At 37.4% G+C, this 18,391-nt stretch overlaps 1 protein-coding gene across 3 annotated transcripts in view; it reads left to right on the top strand.

Moving 5' to 3' along the window:
- The window catches only part of ASXL3 (ASXL transcriptional regulator 3), a 171,842-nt gene that overhangs the window by 27,900 nt on the left and 125,551 nt on the right, over window positions 1–18,391 (top strand). For all 3 annotated transcript variants that reach the window (XM_036009177.1, XM_036009176.1, XM_036009178.1), the window contains one exon: window positions 7,313–7,395. In XM_036009177.1, coding sequence (XP_035865070.1) covers window positions 7,313–7,395 — 83 coding nt within the window. Of the gene's footprint in view, window positions 1–7,312; window positions 7,396–18,391 lie in introns of those variants that run through there.

The raw sequence follows: 18,391 nt of genomic DNA, 5'->3' as shown, positions 1-18,391 counted from the left end.
TCTCAAAGAGAGACCACATCTAATGTCCATCATTTTCTTATGGTCCTCTTCTCTGTATTAAAAAGATTGATCTGTCTAGGCTGTGCTCAAAGTAAGCTGTTTTTTCCACCAGTAATAGTATTAGCTGATGACTATTAACACATATATCTGTGTAGTCATTTGTTATATCAGAACAATAAGTGCTTTACATGCATTATGTCATCTGGTCCTCACAACATTTTTATAAATGAGGAAATGATGATGCTGAGGTTCAGGGAGGTGAAGTATCTAAGATCAGACAGCTAGTGAGTAAGGGTTTCCTGGTCAACCTGACTCCAAAGCTCATAACTATCTTTATTATTCTATAAAGATTCCTAATATAGAACAACTCACAACATTAACTTGGGCTTTACAGAAGCCTAATTAGTAGTGTCACAGTCTGGGGCTATAGATGTGAATGAGGACCAAGGTCCATGATCACCTGAGGCTTGCAATGTAGCAGAAAGAATATCATTAAATGGGTAATGATAATTAATGACAGTTTTGACAGCTGCCACCAAAGGAAAGTATGGTTTAAACCAGTATGTAAGAGTTCAAGAACATGCCTGATTGTTCTTAAGTGTGAGATTACTGACGTGGGGATTATGAGGTAGACATTGCATGTAATATCTTTACTATGGACCTTTAGTTACTATAAGCACCCTGTGCTCATGATGAGAAAGAATTCAACCTAGTAGAGAGAGCAAGCCTCAGTGTCAGGTGGGCCTGGATCCATCACTTACGAGCGGCCCGACTTCATAGGCACTTTGTCTCCTTGGAGGCTGCATTCTCCTGGGTGAAGTATGCCTGACTATTAAGGCTACTGTAACACAACTTCTGTATTTTTTAAGTCACATATACTGTTATGGCCTATGGCATATAATTCCCCCATACAATTTATGTAAGTAGAATAGAGAAATTATAAGCATCGTCTTTAAGCCCTTACCTAGTAATCACATATTTTAGGAATAGAGAATAACCTAATTTAGCTTTCGGCAAGGTGCTGTCATTTTTTACATGATTTATTTCCTCATCTGAATTCGACCAGTGATCCAAATTCATGTTTCATTAAAATGACATGGATCTTTGAGGCTTCTCAGGAATAACGGAAATAAGAATGTTAAATATATGAATCCCAGAATCTATTGCACTATATGCAGATCCCCAAGAGACCTAGCACAGAGGAGCTGTCTAGTAAGTATTAGCTGCTCTATTTAAACGTTATCATCATGAACATCATCGTGTATACAAGTCTTGTCCTTCCACTTAATAGTTTTATGACCTTGGGCCAATTACTTCAATGTTGTGCATCTCAGAATAAGTTAACTGCCTTTTCTGTGTATCTCTTCAAGTTGTTGTAAATGTCAAATAAAATACAATCATTGTATGAAAGCAAATGAAATAATATATGTTGTGTGAAAGCACTCTGTAATGGTAGAGTGTATATATATATATATATATATATATATATATATAGTGTGTGTGTGTGTATAATGGTTTAATTTATAATCCCCAAATTATTTCTGTAAGACAGCTGAATGTTTTAATGAAATGCTAGCATGGATTAAGGGAAGACACACTGTTTAGGGAAGGGGATAGAGCCTGGTGTTTGATACTCATTTGGGATTCCACAAGGCTAAGCACACACCACAGACTTGGTTTTAAATTGTGGAAATCTTTTTATTTTGCAATCAAATAAGTAAGCTCAGCATATTTTATTTAGGGCCCCAAAGTAACTATTTTAATCATTAGATGAACACTGGTCTAATGTATATATCTTAGGGATACTTGAAATGAATTTTCTGTTTGAGAGACACCAAGGAAATCTTGAGTAAGTCTTAAAATATTTGAAATATTATATTTAACAGTTTAATGTGTTTGAACCTAAAACAGAAAAATACATTCTTAGCTTGGCCTATGCCCTTGATGATTTGGCAAACTGCCTCTCTCCTTCTCTTAACTATATTAATATCCTTTTTTGTAGGGTTTATTTTTTTCATTCTATTGTGACATGCAAAAGTCTGGGGGAGGAGGTTTCTAGGGTGAGCCTGTCTTGCTTCAGTTTGCATGCACTGAGATATCTTTGAAATAGGCTCTCATATAGTTAGTCACATAAGTGAAGAGGGTAAAATCAATCCACTGGTATATTTGTCATTTCTTCATGTCTATTCACATCCTCAAAAATACAAGAGGATCCTCTGCTAGGAAAGTAGCTGATTGTATATATTTGTGTCCCAGCCATGGAAATTCCCCTTTATAGAGAGAAATGCTGAATTTGAAACCTGCTGGGGGTAGCGGTGCAGAAGAAGGAGAAGGCAGCTGAGAATTGAAAGGACTTTAGTCTGTGAGGCAGAGCATGAGAGGTGCAAGATACAATCTTAGAGCATGGAGTGAAGACGGGCCCCAAATATAGCTCTAATGCAGGAGAACAATTTGTTTTACGTAGAAATGAAGGACATGTTATGGAAAGATTGAATGCTGTTTCAGACTTTGATTAGTACGGAAGATGCAGTGATGTCTGGCCAGTGGTCTCCAGTTACAGTGTTCTCGTGACAGTACTGGCTAGTTCTACTAATTCTAGCTACGGATATTCTTAGGGAAACTCAGGGGTTTTAGGGGCCTGGTTTTGAGGAAATGAATTACAAAGCAGCTTATTTTTCAGCAAAATTTTTTGACAGGGACTAGAAAAGATCAGTTTTTATCTAAAGCACATAATGTAGGAAAGAGAAAATAGAGAGAGCTGTGGGAAAGGAGACACAATTCACATTATTTAAAGAAAATATGATTCTGTACTTCTGCCCTACTGGAACTATTAAGAATTCAATTTGCTGTTCATATAGACAATAATTATCACAATTCACTGGCTTTTGTATGTATTAGCAATGTGGTTTGAGAATATTATATCAAAAAGGGTATTCATAGTCACAACTGAAAATGTAAAACAATAAAAAGCTTATTACAGTTTATAAAATAAAACTTAAATACATGGAACAATATGTGTAAATTTCTTAAAAATTTAATTAGATGTCTCATTTAATTCCAATCTAAATTTCATCTGGAAATATAAAGACACGAACAATTAAAACTGTAAGAGGGAACGACAAGAGCAGTGTCCTGTCCAGATAGTGAAATGTGTTATACTATGACAGCAATTTAAAGCAGTGTGGTGGTGGCACCGCAATTGATTGAAAGCCCGGGAGAACACAGCAGGACTCCTGGATGAGCCCCAAGTTCAGTGGTGTGCAGTTCGTTTCAGAGACCCTGAAAATGCCCAGAAGCCATGGGAGAAAGTGTGGGACCTCTGAGATCTCGCATCTCCACCTCAACAATAACAGCTCTGCTTTTGTACATTTTGTATGATGGGTTCCCACATTTATTTGTTGGTTTCTCATCCAAGAGGGTTTTCATTGCTGTAATAGTAACAGGTGGTAGAGGATGCCTTACTAATCATGACATGCTTATGAAATAAATTATGTTGGGGATCTTTACTTATTAATAGGAGGTGGGAGGCTTAATTTAGTGCTTCACCTTGGTACATAAAGATGAATTCTAGATTAATTTAAAAACAAAAACAAAAATACTTGAAAGAAATATTTGTAGAGATTTGCATGCTTCCTGCATACAAGGAATTTCTAAACAGAAGAGCAATGTGACCAAGGAAAATTTTGATAGAATTGTTAACATGAAAATAGAAAATTTTGCATATCATCCTAAAATCTTACTTTAGTAAGATTTACTAAATCTTACTTTATGAAGAGCTTTTTACATGTTAATAAGAAAACCAGAAATATCCCAAGTGTTATATCATATCCCACAGGATATTCATTTAAAAATATCTTTATCCTCATTAGTGTTTACAGAAGGGTAATAAAAACAACAATGAATTACCACTTGTTTGACCTACTGAGATAATGCTTAATACTGATGAACTTGTGGTGACGGAGGTAGATTCGGTTCTGCTCGGTGAGAGTATAAATTGTTAAAATCTCTCTGCAAACACTTGGCAGTATGTCAAGAGACATAACAGAACTCACATTCTTCGACTCAATAATACTCTAAAAATGTTACATTCAGTATATTCTTTGGGTATCTATATTTATTAACTGATTTTTTAAGACAATACAAATAATGCCGGCTCTCAGTGAAGTGTATATTATGATGCCCATTTTGAAGAATTCAATTTATGTGGAGAACAGTATGATAGCTAATAGTAAATACATGTATGTTATAGAATGATACTCAAAATCGCATGTAAAATAGAAAAACTAGAAAGAAAACAAATAGTGGTGGTTAATATTCTTGGTTGTAGGTCTGTGGATGAATTTTGTTTTTAATAAAATGGGTGCGATTTGCATTTTTCTAAATTTTACTGTCAGAGAGCATGATCATTTTAATAATTATCCATGGCAAACTTTAAAATTGGATTTTCTATTTTGTCACAATTACATCATTATTGCCCAAGCCAATTTGAACTTATTTTGATGGTCTGAAATATGTATTGGATCTATTTCTGGAAAAATCTTACTGTGATAAATAGTCTTAAAAATCCTACTTCCCTCTCTGCTCTATTGCATCCTTGACCCCATTTTCTAGAAAATGGGGTTAAGAAGTAGGTACAAGGTGGAAAGCAATTGGAGGAACGTGTTAAATTCAAAATAAGTACTAATTAACCGTGAAAGCATATTCAAGTGCTAGTATTTGAAAATGTCATGAAGGACAATCCAGAAAGGATCACTTGGCAGGACGTGCGAAGCTCTGATAGCTCCATGCCAGGAGACTGCTGGGGCGGTCTGATCATTGGGACAGTCTGATCGTTGGGGCTGGGGGGCTTGGGATGCGGCCTCACTCTGACTGTGGCTCCTCCCCGCCGTGGTGTTTGCGTATGGCTGCCTGCGAGTCTGATTCACGTCTCTGCCGTGTGTCACATTATTTTGATGGTATCAATGTTTTGTTCTGTGAAGGTAATTTCTCTCTGCCGTTTGTTCTTTTAATGTTCACAGAGCTAGTTCAGTGAAGTTTGCTCACACCCAGGAACCTTTCCTTCTCTGTCTCCTTTCTCTGTCTTGCAGGAACGGAGGGTGGCTTCTGGTGTTTGTGTGGCTTCATCACTTCCTTCCTGCCTCTCATCCACTTCATGATGTAATTCTTGGCACTTTTACTTCCTTTGTAGAGTAGGATGTGATGTCATAGAGAAGGGGACAGGGCTATCCAAATTCTCTCAATTGCTGGGAGGAGCTGCCCAGGTGTGCTGAGGGGCCTGTACTCAGGAAGAGAAACAGGGAATCCTCCACAGTGAGTAACCCCACTTTCAAGTGCACCCAAATTTTCGTTAAAACATTGCCCAGTACACCGGAGTTTTCTCTTCGGCCCTTTCTCGATGTAATCAGTTTGCCTTTTGGACATTCCCAGTTCAGCTCAATTTTCCCTCTTTCTCTCCTTTCTCCTCTAACCCAGCCCCTTCTTTCTGCCATCCTGTGCCTCTCCCCGCCAGTCCCCTTCTTCCTTGCCTGCTTACTTGTGTATGTCTGTGTCTACTGACCTTCTGCCCATATCTTCTATGAGAGACCATTAGTGTCCCCAGCATCGCCCATCATTTGGGGTGATGCCCACCCCATTATAGTCCATGTGACCACGGCATCTCCTTCCAGTGATTCATAAGTATGCACTTCTCTACTTACAGTTCTTCTTATTTTAAAAATTCTGTCAGCTTTTTTTGTTTTCATGTCTATTCTTTCCCTCCCTTCGTTGTGGTCTAATCTTTCCCCTTTTCAGCTCTACTATGCAGTTTCCTTATTGCCTTTTTTAAAGCAGTATTTTTACACATTAGTCCTCTTCCCCATGCAGCTATGCCTGTGTTTCTTTTCCCCCTTTCCCAGTTTTCCGTTCAGCTCTCAGTGTCCCCCTTTGTGAGGACAGTTTTCCTTCTTTCCTAATGACATGACCTTTCTAGCACGGCTCATATTTCTATATTTTTTAAAGAACTTCCCAACTATGACCAAGGGACTGATCCAGACTGGGAAAAATGGGGAAATTACCTGGGAAGTAAAAGGAGAAACCAGGAAAGTGGCCCCAGTGGTGAGGTGGAGCTGCCTGTATGCAACTCATTGGAGAACCTGATGAACAGAACCTTCGCCAGCGACTTAGTTGAAATTTGGCCACTGATAGCAGGAGGGATCAGAGAGCTATTATGAGTAGATTTGGAAGCCTTTTCAATTTATAACTTTTAGAGTACCCCTGTTAATCCTTAATAATTATGAGCCTTCCAGTAAATCATCACAAATCAAAACTAGAATCTTTAAGTTGCACGGGGCCATGACTTGTGCAGAAGCTTTTGTACAGCGTCTTTAAGTAGGTGCTGTTTACCCTTGGAGGAAGTCGTGGTGAAGATGTGTGCAGACTTGTTTCTGGTACCCGGAGGCAGCCCCGGCAGTCTCTGTTGCTGAGCAGTGTGGTCCCTGCTCTTTACTGCTGTCAGTACATGCAGTTAAGTCCCTGGCTAAATAAAAGAAGTCGATTTCCAGGGTGGACGGTCTAATGCCTGTTGTCATAACTATGTCCCATGTATTCCCCACACTTTAAGGAAATCCCTTCTACTCAGTATAAGTAGGACAGAGAGGGGGAGAAAAATGGGACTCAGTTTATAACACTGAGATAGGCTGAATGGGAAGAGGCAGGGGCTTACTTGACATTAATTGGAAAAGGCAAAAGAAAGGAAACTGAGCTGAACTGGAAAGCACACTGTAATGAGTTATTGGGTGTCTGTATGCTTCTTTCCATTTTGGTCATGAAGGACCTTTTTTTCTGATTTTCTTTTTAATGTAAAATAGGTTGATCAAAATGTGAATCCAGTGTGGTTATTTCTAACCAACACTTTGTTCTCTGCTCTTGGTAGTATTCAGGCTCCATGTTTCTAAGGTCCTGGAAATTTAGGAAACATTTTAATAGCCTGAAAGCATGTCTTTAACACTATAATACTAGCAATTTTTAATAAAGGAAATAATATACATTTATTAACTTGGATTTTTAAAGTTTCACCTTTATTTTTGGTGTGTACGCCTTTGCGAATTTTTTTTTTTAAGAATGGCCCCTATATGTTGCAGAAATTGCCATAAATGTCCAGAAAAAAATTACATTCTTACTTTGGACACTTGAGTTGTGTGATGGGACCTTATTTTGATATAACAGCCCCTCCCCCTTTAAAATTTTAAGGAAACACTGCATGATTCACTCATGTTTTCATTTGTATGCTTCCATGAAATAATCTATGAATCTTATGTTTATTTTTATTTTTCAGGCACTAGAAAAATACCCCAACTCACCAATGACAGCAAAGCAGATATTGGAAGTCATTCAGAAAGAAGGGTTAAAAGAAACAAGGTCAGTATTTATATTTACAACATTTTCCATTTTAATTGATTAATAATGGCCACTAGTTGCCAAGCAATAGATGTACCTACATTTTCATATTATAGTTGATTGTGAATTAACTAATTGCAAATTTTGTGTGACTGCCAAATATTTGGATGACCAGATATTTCCTTGGAACTCCTTGTTGGCTTAATAAATTACACTGGATGGATTAATATTGAGCATACTTTGTTAATAAAGTACAGTGCTCTGTGAGTTATCCACTTACTGGAATCACTCCCCCTTCTCTTTCCCTAAGAGGAGACTGTGCTTCTGAAAGTGAATAGTGAAAGAGAAACACTTTTACAGGCTGAATAGACAGGTCCTAGGATGTAAAGATGAGCTCACTCTGATAAAATTCCAAGTGCCGATGAATGTGGCTGGAAATATAGTCCTCTTATATTTAGAACTCCTATACTTAGAACATCATTAATTAGTTATTGAGCCTTTTAAAAAAATGGTATTGAGGTATGATTAATGCAGCATAAAATACAGCATTTTAAATGTACAATTCAGTGGTTTTTAGTGTAGTCACAAATCTGGCAATTATTACAACTTTCTAATTTTAGAACATATTCACCACCCTAAAATGAAGCCCTGATACCCATTAGCAGTCAGTCATCCACCATTCTCTTCTCCCAGGCCCTTGGTAACCACTAATCTACTCTTTGTGTCTGTGGATTTGCCTGTTATGCACATTTCATACATATGGAATTATACAATATGTAGCCTTTTGTGATGGTTTTTTTCACTTAGCATAGTTTTTCCAAAGTGCATCCGTGTTGTGGCATGAATCAGTATTTCATTCCTTTTTTGTTGCCAAATTATATTCCACTGTATAGATATAGCACATTTTGTTTATCAACGATGATTCTTTATTTTTATTTATTCATTCATTTCACAGCTTTGGCTTTAGCCAGCAGGTTAGGGCCATACAGATGATATCACTTAAGGGGAAAAAAAGTTTGTTAGAGGATAAAATAGCCATAATGTTGTTGTATATGTATGTTACAATCTGTGTTATGCAGAGTGAATTTTTTCGTATGGAGTTTGTTTACCTGCAAGCTGCTGAGCATGCAGTGGTGTAACCTGGTGAAAACTAAATTTGTTGAGCTATCTTTTTAATGGTTTGCCTGATACTGACATAGAACTGCTGAGAGAAATGAATATCCTCCCAAGGCCAACTCTTCCTAAAAAATCAGTATTACCTACAACTTCTAAAACTGTAAAGTGTGGGTAATATCAGCCTCTACCTGTTTAAGATGCATCTTTTGGAAATGAGATCATGAACATCACAATTTAGTGTGGAATAGTACACCTAGGCTCAAATTTTCATCTTTCTGAGAGGCTTTCTCTGCCTGTCCTGAAGGAAGAACCTGAGATAATGTAACTACACATCACATGACTGCGTTTGTGGTAACTGTTCTTCCACTGAGTGCAGGCAGCAGTGGGGAGGGATGTTGCTGACAGGGCCCCACAGCCCCTGTTAGAGGAGAGTCTGGTCTCTGAGCCAGGTGTCAGTGTGAGGAGGACTCAGAGAACAAAATGGGGACCTGGAAATTAATTTTTTCCTTGCTGCCTGTCAGAAACCTTGAAAATATTTGTGCCATTTAGAAAGCACTGAAAATGTTTGTGCTACAGCCAAAAGAAAGAAGGGATAAAAATCTAAGGATTTCAGCTCCTATCGAATGTGGGGTCTGTGCCAGGGGAATCTGCCAACACAGACATAAAAAGCACGCCCTATACACACACATTTGAAATTTGTTCATTACATTATTCTTCTCCACGGGGGTGACTATGTTGTTATGTACCTTGAGATATAAAATTTTTGTATCCTGGCTCTGAACAGCATTTTAATTACATTTATTATTATCACAGCATTATTTCATATTTTTCATAATACCTCTCTTCCCAGAATGGTACATTAAAGGGTTTTAAGCATATGTAGTTACAGTTAAAACAAAAACCAAAACAGCTTCTTTAGAGTAAAGAATAATGAAATAGAAAACCTCACCTCCCATTCCTCTAAATACAACCATACCTTCGCCCCATCCCCAATACTGTGTTCTTCTGTAAAGAAAAAAGATATTTTTTGTTGCAAATACCGATAAGCCAGTGCAGTAATATTGAAAGTAGCTGCAAAGAATTCTCAAGTTGCGTAGGCAAAGAAAGAAATGATAGTTATATTTAAGTTCTATTCTATAAAGTCAGTTTTATATGGAAGGGCCTCAGATTATGCATTTTATGTTCTCATTTATTTCTAAATGTGTTTAAGTCTCCTTCCTCCTGTCAGTGGGGACCCATTACTTATGGTGGGTATATCAGCGACCATTCTTCCTTGTTCCTATTTCTAGTTTGCATCTATAAAATGAAAGTATATAGATTTTGAGTGAGTTTTGGGGCTTTCCTACACGGAATGTATGCTTTAGGAAGCAGATTCTAACATTTATTTTGCCTACTTAATGTGCTGTTTTGCCACCTTCTGTGTTCTTAAGTGTTTTCCAAATATTTAAGGTAGCTGAGTAAATGAAGTGTAACTGTATATAAGTAGAGTTACATTTAGAATTCCATCAAAATGAGGTCAAACATAACTGTTTAATTTCTGGGTATTTATTAATGATGTGTTTTGCAAGAAACACAGGGTTGTGATACGCCTGGTAAAGGCAGGGGGAGTGACTGTGAAAGTTACTAATGTGACCATCACCCTCTGATGGTCTCCTCCATGGATGAGAGGTCATGTTAGCAGTGCCTCCTCAAATACTCCACCAACGTACTGAGCATCCTAGAAAAGAGGATACTGAGTTCGTAATTTGTCACCTTTACAAATCAGGCTTTGGAGTTATGCCATTTGTCTCAGGTACCCTGGCGGGGGCAGGGGGTGGGGGTGTCTTTCATTCTGTGTTCCGGGCAGAGCTCCTGTAGCATTTCCCTCACTGTGCTGTAATTTTGTCCTTGTATGTCTTCCCACTGGTCTGTGAGCTTGTTCAGGGCAGGTATCTAACACTCCTGGTACGCAAGAGATACTCAGTAATTATTTGTTGAGTAAATAACCTTCTTTATCAAGATGTTAATTTGCTGGTGCCTGGCAATGACTTTGGCTTACATTTAACGTGAGAAGCTTCTTGTATTTTTCATCCTCATCAATAGTTTGTTTTAATCAAAGGAAGCAAACAGTTTTGTGGGCATCCCATTGAATATGCGCTTGCCGTGAGTCTCCAGCAGCTCATCTACGAACAAGTGAGGTTATTATACTGTTGCTTGTTTTCAAACACTGGAAGTGCTGTCAGTTTAAACTTGTAACATGTAATAAAAAATACACCAATAATTTTGGCAAAGCTGATATAACTGTTTGAGTCTGTTCAGTATATGCGATATTGTTAATTTATTTGACTGAGATGAAATTCTTGACACCTTATGCGATCTTTTTCAAGTGACACTTTAAATTACATACTCTTCATGTAGACAAGATAAAAAGAGGACATCTTTTCTATATCGTGTTCTGTGTATCTTCTTCATGTTTTGAAACGTGTGGTGTATGATTAAATTCTATTTGGAAAAGCCAAACTGAAATACATACTTTTCATGTGGTTTTAAAAAGGTCTGTGAATATAATATAAAGTGTTAGGAGGACAGATTTTTTATTGAAAAAAATTAATAATACCATGGCCTGATTTCCTAGAATTGTGTTTTTGATGAAAATATATTTTGGTAAGTTTTAATTTCCTTCTGTATAATAGCATAGAAGATTCTATCAATGCAGTTTCACTCTGGTCCATCTCTGTACTTGCTCTTCCGATTCTGAGTGATTATTTTCAGGCTTCTGTTGCTCTGTGTTTATGACTTCCCAACAATTGATAAAACATAGCAGTATGAATGCTTTTCAGATGATCAGAATCTTGTCATCAGTCAAATCACAATGCTGCTTGTAGGGAGGGGATAAAAACATGCATATTGCCATCTGAGGCTTTCATGGATGGGTGTCTAACCTGCCTGATCGGGCTCTTGGCTAAACATTGCCACTTCCTTGGGGAGTTAGCATGCTACTGCAGAATGAGGTCTTGTCTGCAGTAAATACAAGTATTTTTAGAAAAAGAGGGATAACTCCAGTTATGTTGGTTTGGTTACTGACTTCGGGAGTTGTCTAATTCTGCTTCTCTGGTTTTGGTTTGCTTTTTCCAAAGTTAAATTCCTTCACAAAGAGGACTGACGGATTTTTGATGCCTGAGAATGTTTTTCTCTCATCATGTAATTGTTAAAGCGATGCTTCCAAAGAAATATGAGCTCAGTTATAGTGACCCATCTGGTTCAGAAGGTCAAGGAACGAGGCTTGTAACACTTACTAGCAAGAGCAGAACAGCTGTTCATCAGTGAGGCATAAGTTTTTATGCGTTGGGCATTATCATTACAAGTTACCTGTCATTAATGCAGCATGAACTGTGATATGGTTTTCCTATTATTTGATAATAAGTAAATAGTTTTTTAATGGAGGTGAGGCAGTCATAAAACAAAGGCAAAGAAAAAAAGCTCACAAAGCAATAAAAAACCACACTTGGATCATACTTGGGTTGGGGCAGAGCAATATTTATGAGGTATCTTTTTACATTACAGTTGCCTTACTTAAAAAAAAAATCTATGTTAGATTTTATCAGCCATTTACAGATCAGCAGCCTATAATTACCTGTCACAGTGGGGACATTTGAAAAGGTTTATAAATAATCTCTGTTGTGTTTTGTGTTACTCAGAATATGGGCATTTTTTTTATTTTGCAATGTGGAACATGCAATTGACAATCTAAGACTTTGTAATTATTCTGTTATCATGAAACATTTTAATCCCACTGATAATTCTGAGAATAAATTTGTTTTTAGCTACTTGTCTTAAGGCTTTGCATGTTATCTGTTTTGTAATTTCTATTATGATACATGGAAATTAGGATCTCCACTGGGCAGTGGTTTATTAAAAATGTTGCATTTTTCTAGGGGAATAAAGTGTCACAAAATTCCATTACCATGTATAGTGACAAACAATAAAATTTCTTGGCATTTTTCTCAGCGAGATTTATGTTTCTAATTAGTGCTATAGGAGATGATTCTTTCTGGCTTGCTGAAATGTTTTGTCTGGAGATAAGAAAGAAACACAAATAATTTCTACTGCAAAATCAATTCTTATCTCCATACTCCATGTTGGCATCCATCCTTTCGAACTGAAATGGTGGGCGAGCTTGTTTGTGTAGGGGCATTTTACAATTACAGAGTTCACTCACACTGTCATGCCTGCCATTTGCTCACATTTAATCCTCTCATTGTGTAAATGGTGTGCACCGTCAGCTACTTAGGGATGGATGAGACAAGGTGTTATTAAACAGAAACATAGGGCGATCTGAGTATATTTATGTATGTATGTAGGTGTGTACATGAGTGTGTATAAACTAGCCTTTGGAATATATAATCTCTTAGTTGACATAAATTTTTCTTGTTGTCATTACTCAGATTAGAAACTTAAATTAGATTCATTCCTAACTCTCTGGTCCCCTACCCCCATGTCCATGTGCTACTTGACCAGTATTGGTTCTGTTTCCTAACTACATCTTTCTTTCTCAGTATCCCCACTCTTTGCCATTCATTCATTAAATTGTACACGCATAATTTCTTTTTTAAATTAAATTTGTTGGGGTGGCATTGGTTAATAAGATTATATAGGTTTCAAGTGTACACTTTTATAATATGTCACCTGTATATTGCATTGTGTGTTCACAATCCCAAGTCAAGTCATCTTCCATCACCATCTATTTAACCCTCTTCACCCTTCACTGTGTCACCCCACTCCTCTTCCCTCTGGTACCCATATACTAGTGTCTGTGTCTATGAGTTTCTGTTTGTCTTGTTTGTTCATTTGTTGTTTTTGGTTTTATATCCCACATGTGAGTGCACTTATATGATTCTTGATTTTTTCCACCTGACTTATTTGGCTTAGCATAATGTTTTCAAGATCTATCCATGTTATGTTACAAATGGCAGTATTTCACCTTTTCTTATGGCTGAGTAGTATTCCATTGTATGTATGTACTGTATCATCTTTATCTAATCATCCATCAAAGGACACTTTGGTTGTTTCCATGTTTTAGCCACCATGAATGCTGCAGTGAACATAGGGGTACATGTATCATTACAAATAGGTGTTTTCAAATTTGGGGGCTACATACTAGATTTCTATTTGTCACCATACACAAAATGGGTCACTTATAATTTCTTAACTAGATTAACACACTGTCTGCTTATCTGATTTCTTTAAACATGGTTTCCCCCTTCTTAAATCCATTTTTTTTCTCAAGAACTGCCACCTACAGTAGCATTTGTTAACTGATAACTCACAATATTCAAGAGAATATACTACAACTAGTAAACTCTGCATCAAAAAATATTGTCAGTTGTATGTTCGGTGACATCTGAATAAATGTATGATGTTATGATAATTCAGAGTATAATTAGGTGAGATTTTTGAACTTCCAGTCTGGTATTTTTATACACATTTGGTTTCTCCCAAAATATATCACTTAATATAATATGTTGTTGGTTGCCATTATTTTCCCTTTTGTACATAATTAATTAGCTTTAAAATAACTGGTGTAAAACTTGTATGTAAGAATTCATAATTCCTACATGGATATTACTACTTGTTTAAAAATAATTATGTAATTTGTCATAAATGAAAATAGTTTTACTTAAAATTATTTTTTATATTAACAAGGTCATTAAGATAATTTTTCAGGGGAATGATAAGATTATATGTTACTATGGAAGCATTTCCTGAGTTAAAAAATAATTATGTAAAGCATTACCCTGTGGGGTTGGTTTTAAACTCCTTAGCACACCCCTAATCAGTCTGGACTTGGGCCACTGAAAAGCCTTTATGTTCAAGCATTTGGTGTTGCAGCCACAGTTGATTACTTGCTGTCATGGTGAAATTTCCCCCATTATCTTTTCATGATTTGGAAAGTAGAAGTAGAGTCCCATGAGGCATTCATGAACTGTGTCGTGTGTGTGTGTGTGTGTTGGAGGGCTGCATTTCTGGTAGCTATCCCATTGGTCCATAAGAGGCAATAAGATTGGATTGCCAAATGGGGAAGAAGTGCTTTTCAGATAGAATGCCTCACTTAATGTGTCAAAGTTGGAACAGCACTTTTCCTGGTTCCCAGATCGAAGTCATATGTGATTGGCTTTGTCTGCCCAGGCAGCCATAACAAAACACCATAGAGGGGATAGCTTAAACAATAGCAATTTATTTTCTCCCAGTTCTGGAGGTTAGAAGTCCCATATCAAGGTCCAGTGGTAGGTTTGTGATGACGGCTCTTGACTTACGGATAGACACCTTCTCACTATTTCCTCACATGGCCTTTCTCAGGTGTGTGTGTGTGCAGAGAGTAACTCTCTGATGTCTCTTCTTATAAGCACGCTATTCCTGTGAGATCAAGGGCCTGTCATTATGCCCTCATACAACCTTAATCACTTCCTTAGAGGTCCCATCTCCAAATACAGCCACACTAGGGGCTAGGGCTTCAGTATATGAAAATTCAGTTCATAACAGTGATTCAGAATTTGGAAATCTATGTTTCCAGAATTTGTGGCATACCATAAGAATATTTCTAGAATTTTGAGTATCTGAACCATCTTGGAAGGTATTCTCATAACAATATGCTTGAAACTGCACTGTGCTTCCATTTTAACATACTTCTAGTGTGTGTTTTCATGTTATTCCTAACATAAACCAATAGAATACTTGAGGTGTTTTGTGTTCAAATAAAACATGTAAATTCACATAATGTAAATTGATTTGGATTTTGTTTGAAGCCTTTGGTAAAAATAGCTGTGGTGACTACATATATACCTCAAGGCATCAATACTCACTAAGGTATGCAATTACAGCTATGAAATGGCCATTTCTTAATACACCTTTTTATTTTGTCAAACTCTTCCAAACTCCACTATTCCAAATAATTGAACTAAAAGGTAATTTAGGTGATTTCAGCTTTATCAAGATCTAGGTATAATTTACTCCCGAAACACTGAGCTCTCTATAAACATCTCAGTGCAGAAATAGAAGCAGAAATGGATATAAAATTACATTTGTATATGAGCCTTTTTTCTAAGGATCTATGCAGGTGAAAATCTTTGGGGAGGAACAGGCATTTAACTGGGGTGATTTCATTTAATTTTTGGTGTTTTTCTCTGTATCTCTTCATTTCATTGCTTGTGCTCTTAATTGCCACATGCCTAAATGATTTTAGTTTTGCTTCGTTGTTTTGAACTTGCAGCATAATTCAAATGCAAAACAGTTGATACGCTGACATGGGGACTTCTTTTTATAGTTGATTTGTTTTCAGAGGAATAAAAATTATGACAGTTTGTTAAGCCAGGTTTTCTAAAAGCTACAGTGCATAATTCCTAAGAATAAGTTTTAGTTCTTTCAGGGCAATTAAGGACTATTTGCCCTATACCCTCTGACATGCCTATACAAAATCAAATTAATAATTACTGACTGGGAGGCTGCCTGAAATTTATAGACTCATAAGTGGAGATCAGGATGACAGCTTTTGAGGGGGTGGTGGGGGAATGAAGGGATGAGCAAAAAAGAAAAGAAAGAAACTCACGGACACAGACAACAGTGGGGCGATTGCCGTGGGGAGGAGGGGTAGAGGAAGGTTGAGGAGTGTATAGGGGGGATAAATGGTGATGGAAGGAGACTCATCTTGGGGTGGTGGACACAATACCATGTACAGATGGTGTGTTGTAGAAATGTGCACCTGAAACCTGTATAATTTTGTTAAACAGTCTTATCCCAATAAATGCAATAAAAAAGAAAAAAAGGTGATTTCTATTAACATATTTTTAAGGATTATTTATTTATTTTTAGAGAGGAAAGGGAGGGCGAAAGAGAGAGAGAGAAATATGAATGTGTGGTTGCTGGGGGCCGTGGCCTGCAACCCAGGTATGTGGCCTGACTGGGAATCGAACCTGTGACACTGGTTCGCAGCCTGAGCTCAATCCACTGAGCTATGCCAGCCAGGGCTAAAGATTTTATTTATTTTTAGAGAGGGGAAGGGTGGGAGAAGGAGAGCGAGGGAAACGTGTGTGGTTGTCCTTCATATGCCCCCCACTGGGGACCTGGTCCACAGGCCAGGCCTGTGTGCTGGCTTAGAGTCGAACTAGTGACCCTTTGGTTCGCAAGCCAGCACTTAACCACTGAGCCACACCAGCCAGGGCTATTAACATATTTTTTAAAAATTAAAGCCTGTCCTGGATGCTGTGCAGAGCTTCTGTTCTGGCTCTGCTTTATCTTCAGTTGGTAATCTTCTGGCCAGGTTCGCAGTACTAAGGTCTGTAGGCATAGAGCTTTTTCAGTTGCTTAGTAGTCAAATTAAAGAACATCAGAGAAATGAAAATAAAGTCATGGAGATAACAGGTATTGTAACATGGAGTCAGTTAAACACCATATCTACTATGCTCACTGTGTAAGGTCCTGGGGATTTTGTGGAAGCTTTAAGGCATGTATTTGTTCCAGTCTCACTCATTAAGCATGTGCTTTGTTCTCAAGACTATAAAAGTTGCTGGATTAACAAAATGTAGTCCCTGTTTTTGATGTCTACCAGCACAGTTGCAGACCATTGTTCTCTATGCCATTTCATTAGGTCTTTTAACCACCCTCTGGGAGGCATGTTTTTAGCCCAATGAAAAAAAATTTTTTATTATTATTATTATTTAAAAATTTTTAAATTTAGGAATTTCTAAATTTTCTCTTGAATTCTTAATAAAATATATTATTTTCATCATGCCAAGAAGTGATGCCTTTCTGTCACAAATATAAGTTTATTATTATAGGGAATATGCATCTGTCTCCATTCATTTGTTTGCATAATGCTGAGATACCATATTTTATGCAGTATGTTGAGCAGATTGAGAACAGTAGGCTGAGCATTAAAAGAATACCTAACTTTTTCATTATTGAACTATATTAGGCCCAATGTTAAGGACTTTACATGATTATCTTTTAAGGATCTTTGGAGTGGGTTGATGCTATATTTCCCATGTTATAGATAGGGAAACAGAGGTAGTTTATCCAGCTAGCAAGTGACAAGTCTAGGATTTCATGTGTGATTCAGAACCAATTGCACTTGACCTTTAAAATACTTATAGCGTAAGCCTAATGAAGTTTTTATTAAGAAAAGCATTGGTGCCCTGGCTGGCGTAGCTCAGTAGATTGAGCGAGGGCTGCGAACCAAAGTGTCGCGGGTTCGATTCCCAGTCAGGGTACATGCATGGGTTGCAGGCCGTGACCCCCAGCAACCGCACATTGGTGTTTCTCTCTCTGTCTCTATCTCCCCCACTTCCCTCTCTAAAAATAAATAAAACAAAATCTTTTTTTTTAAAAGAAAAGCATTAGTGATAAAATTCTATTGAGTAAATTCTTCTCATCCCCCTCAGCAGTTTTTCTGGCTAATTGTTGAGTGTCTTATATATTACTGATATTCAGGACTAGCCTGTAGATATAGGTGTGTTGGGACACTTTCAGTTTATAGCCTAATGCTAAACAGGGTTGAAGAGTGAAAAATATGTTCCATAACACACTTAGATTTGGAGGACACAGAGACTCAGATGAACTTGTTGTGCCTGTCCCCCGTGAGGAGTATGGCCATGAGGGAAGACCGGGGCTTATGGACAGCAGCTGGACATATCTGAAATGTAACTTCTCACTGTTCATTTTAGAAGGTAAAGCTGGGACGGTGGGAAATACACCTTGGGGAATGGAAGAGCCAAAGATTTTTTAGGACTCTTACTGTTCTCTTGTTGATATTGGACTTAGAGATTGGAACTTGTTTCCGGGGAACTAGCTAACTGTGACCAGTCAAACCAGAGTTGCTAACAAAATGTAGGTAGTCCAAAAGGCAGCATTAGAGGGTAGCAGTTGCTAC

This window comes from Phyllostomus discolor, chromosome 9 (assembly GCF_004126475.2).
Source record: "Phyllostomus discolor isolate MPI-MPIP mPhyDis1 chromosome 9, mPhyDis1.pri.v3, whole genome shotgun sequence".
In the NCBI taxonomy this organism is placed as follows: Eukaryota; Metazoa; Chordata; class Mammalia; order Chiroptera; family Phyllostomidae; genus Phyllostomus; species Phyllostomus discolor.
The sequence above is the reverse complement of the archived record's forward strand: the minus strand, read 5'-3'. Positions and strand labels throughout refer to the sequence as shown.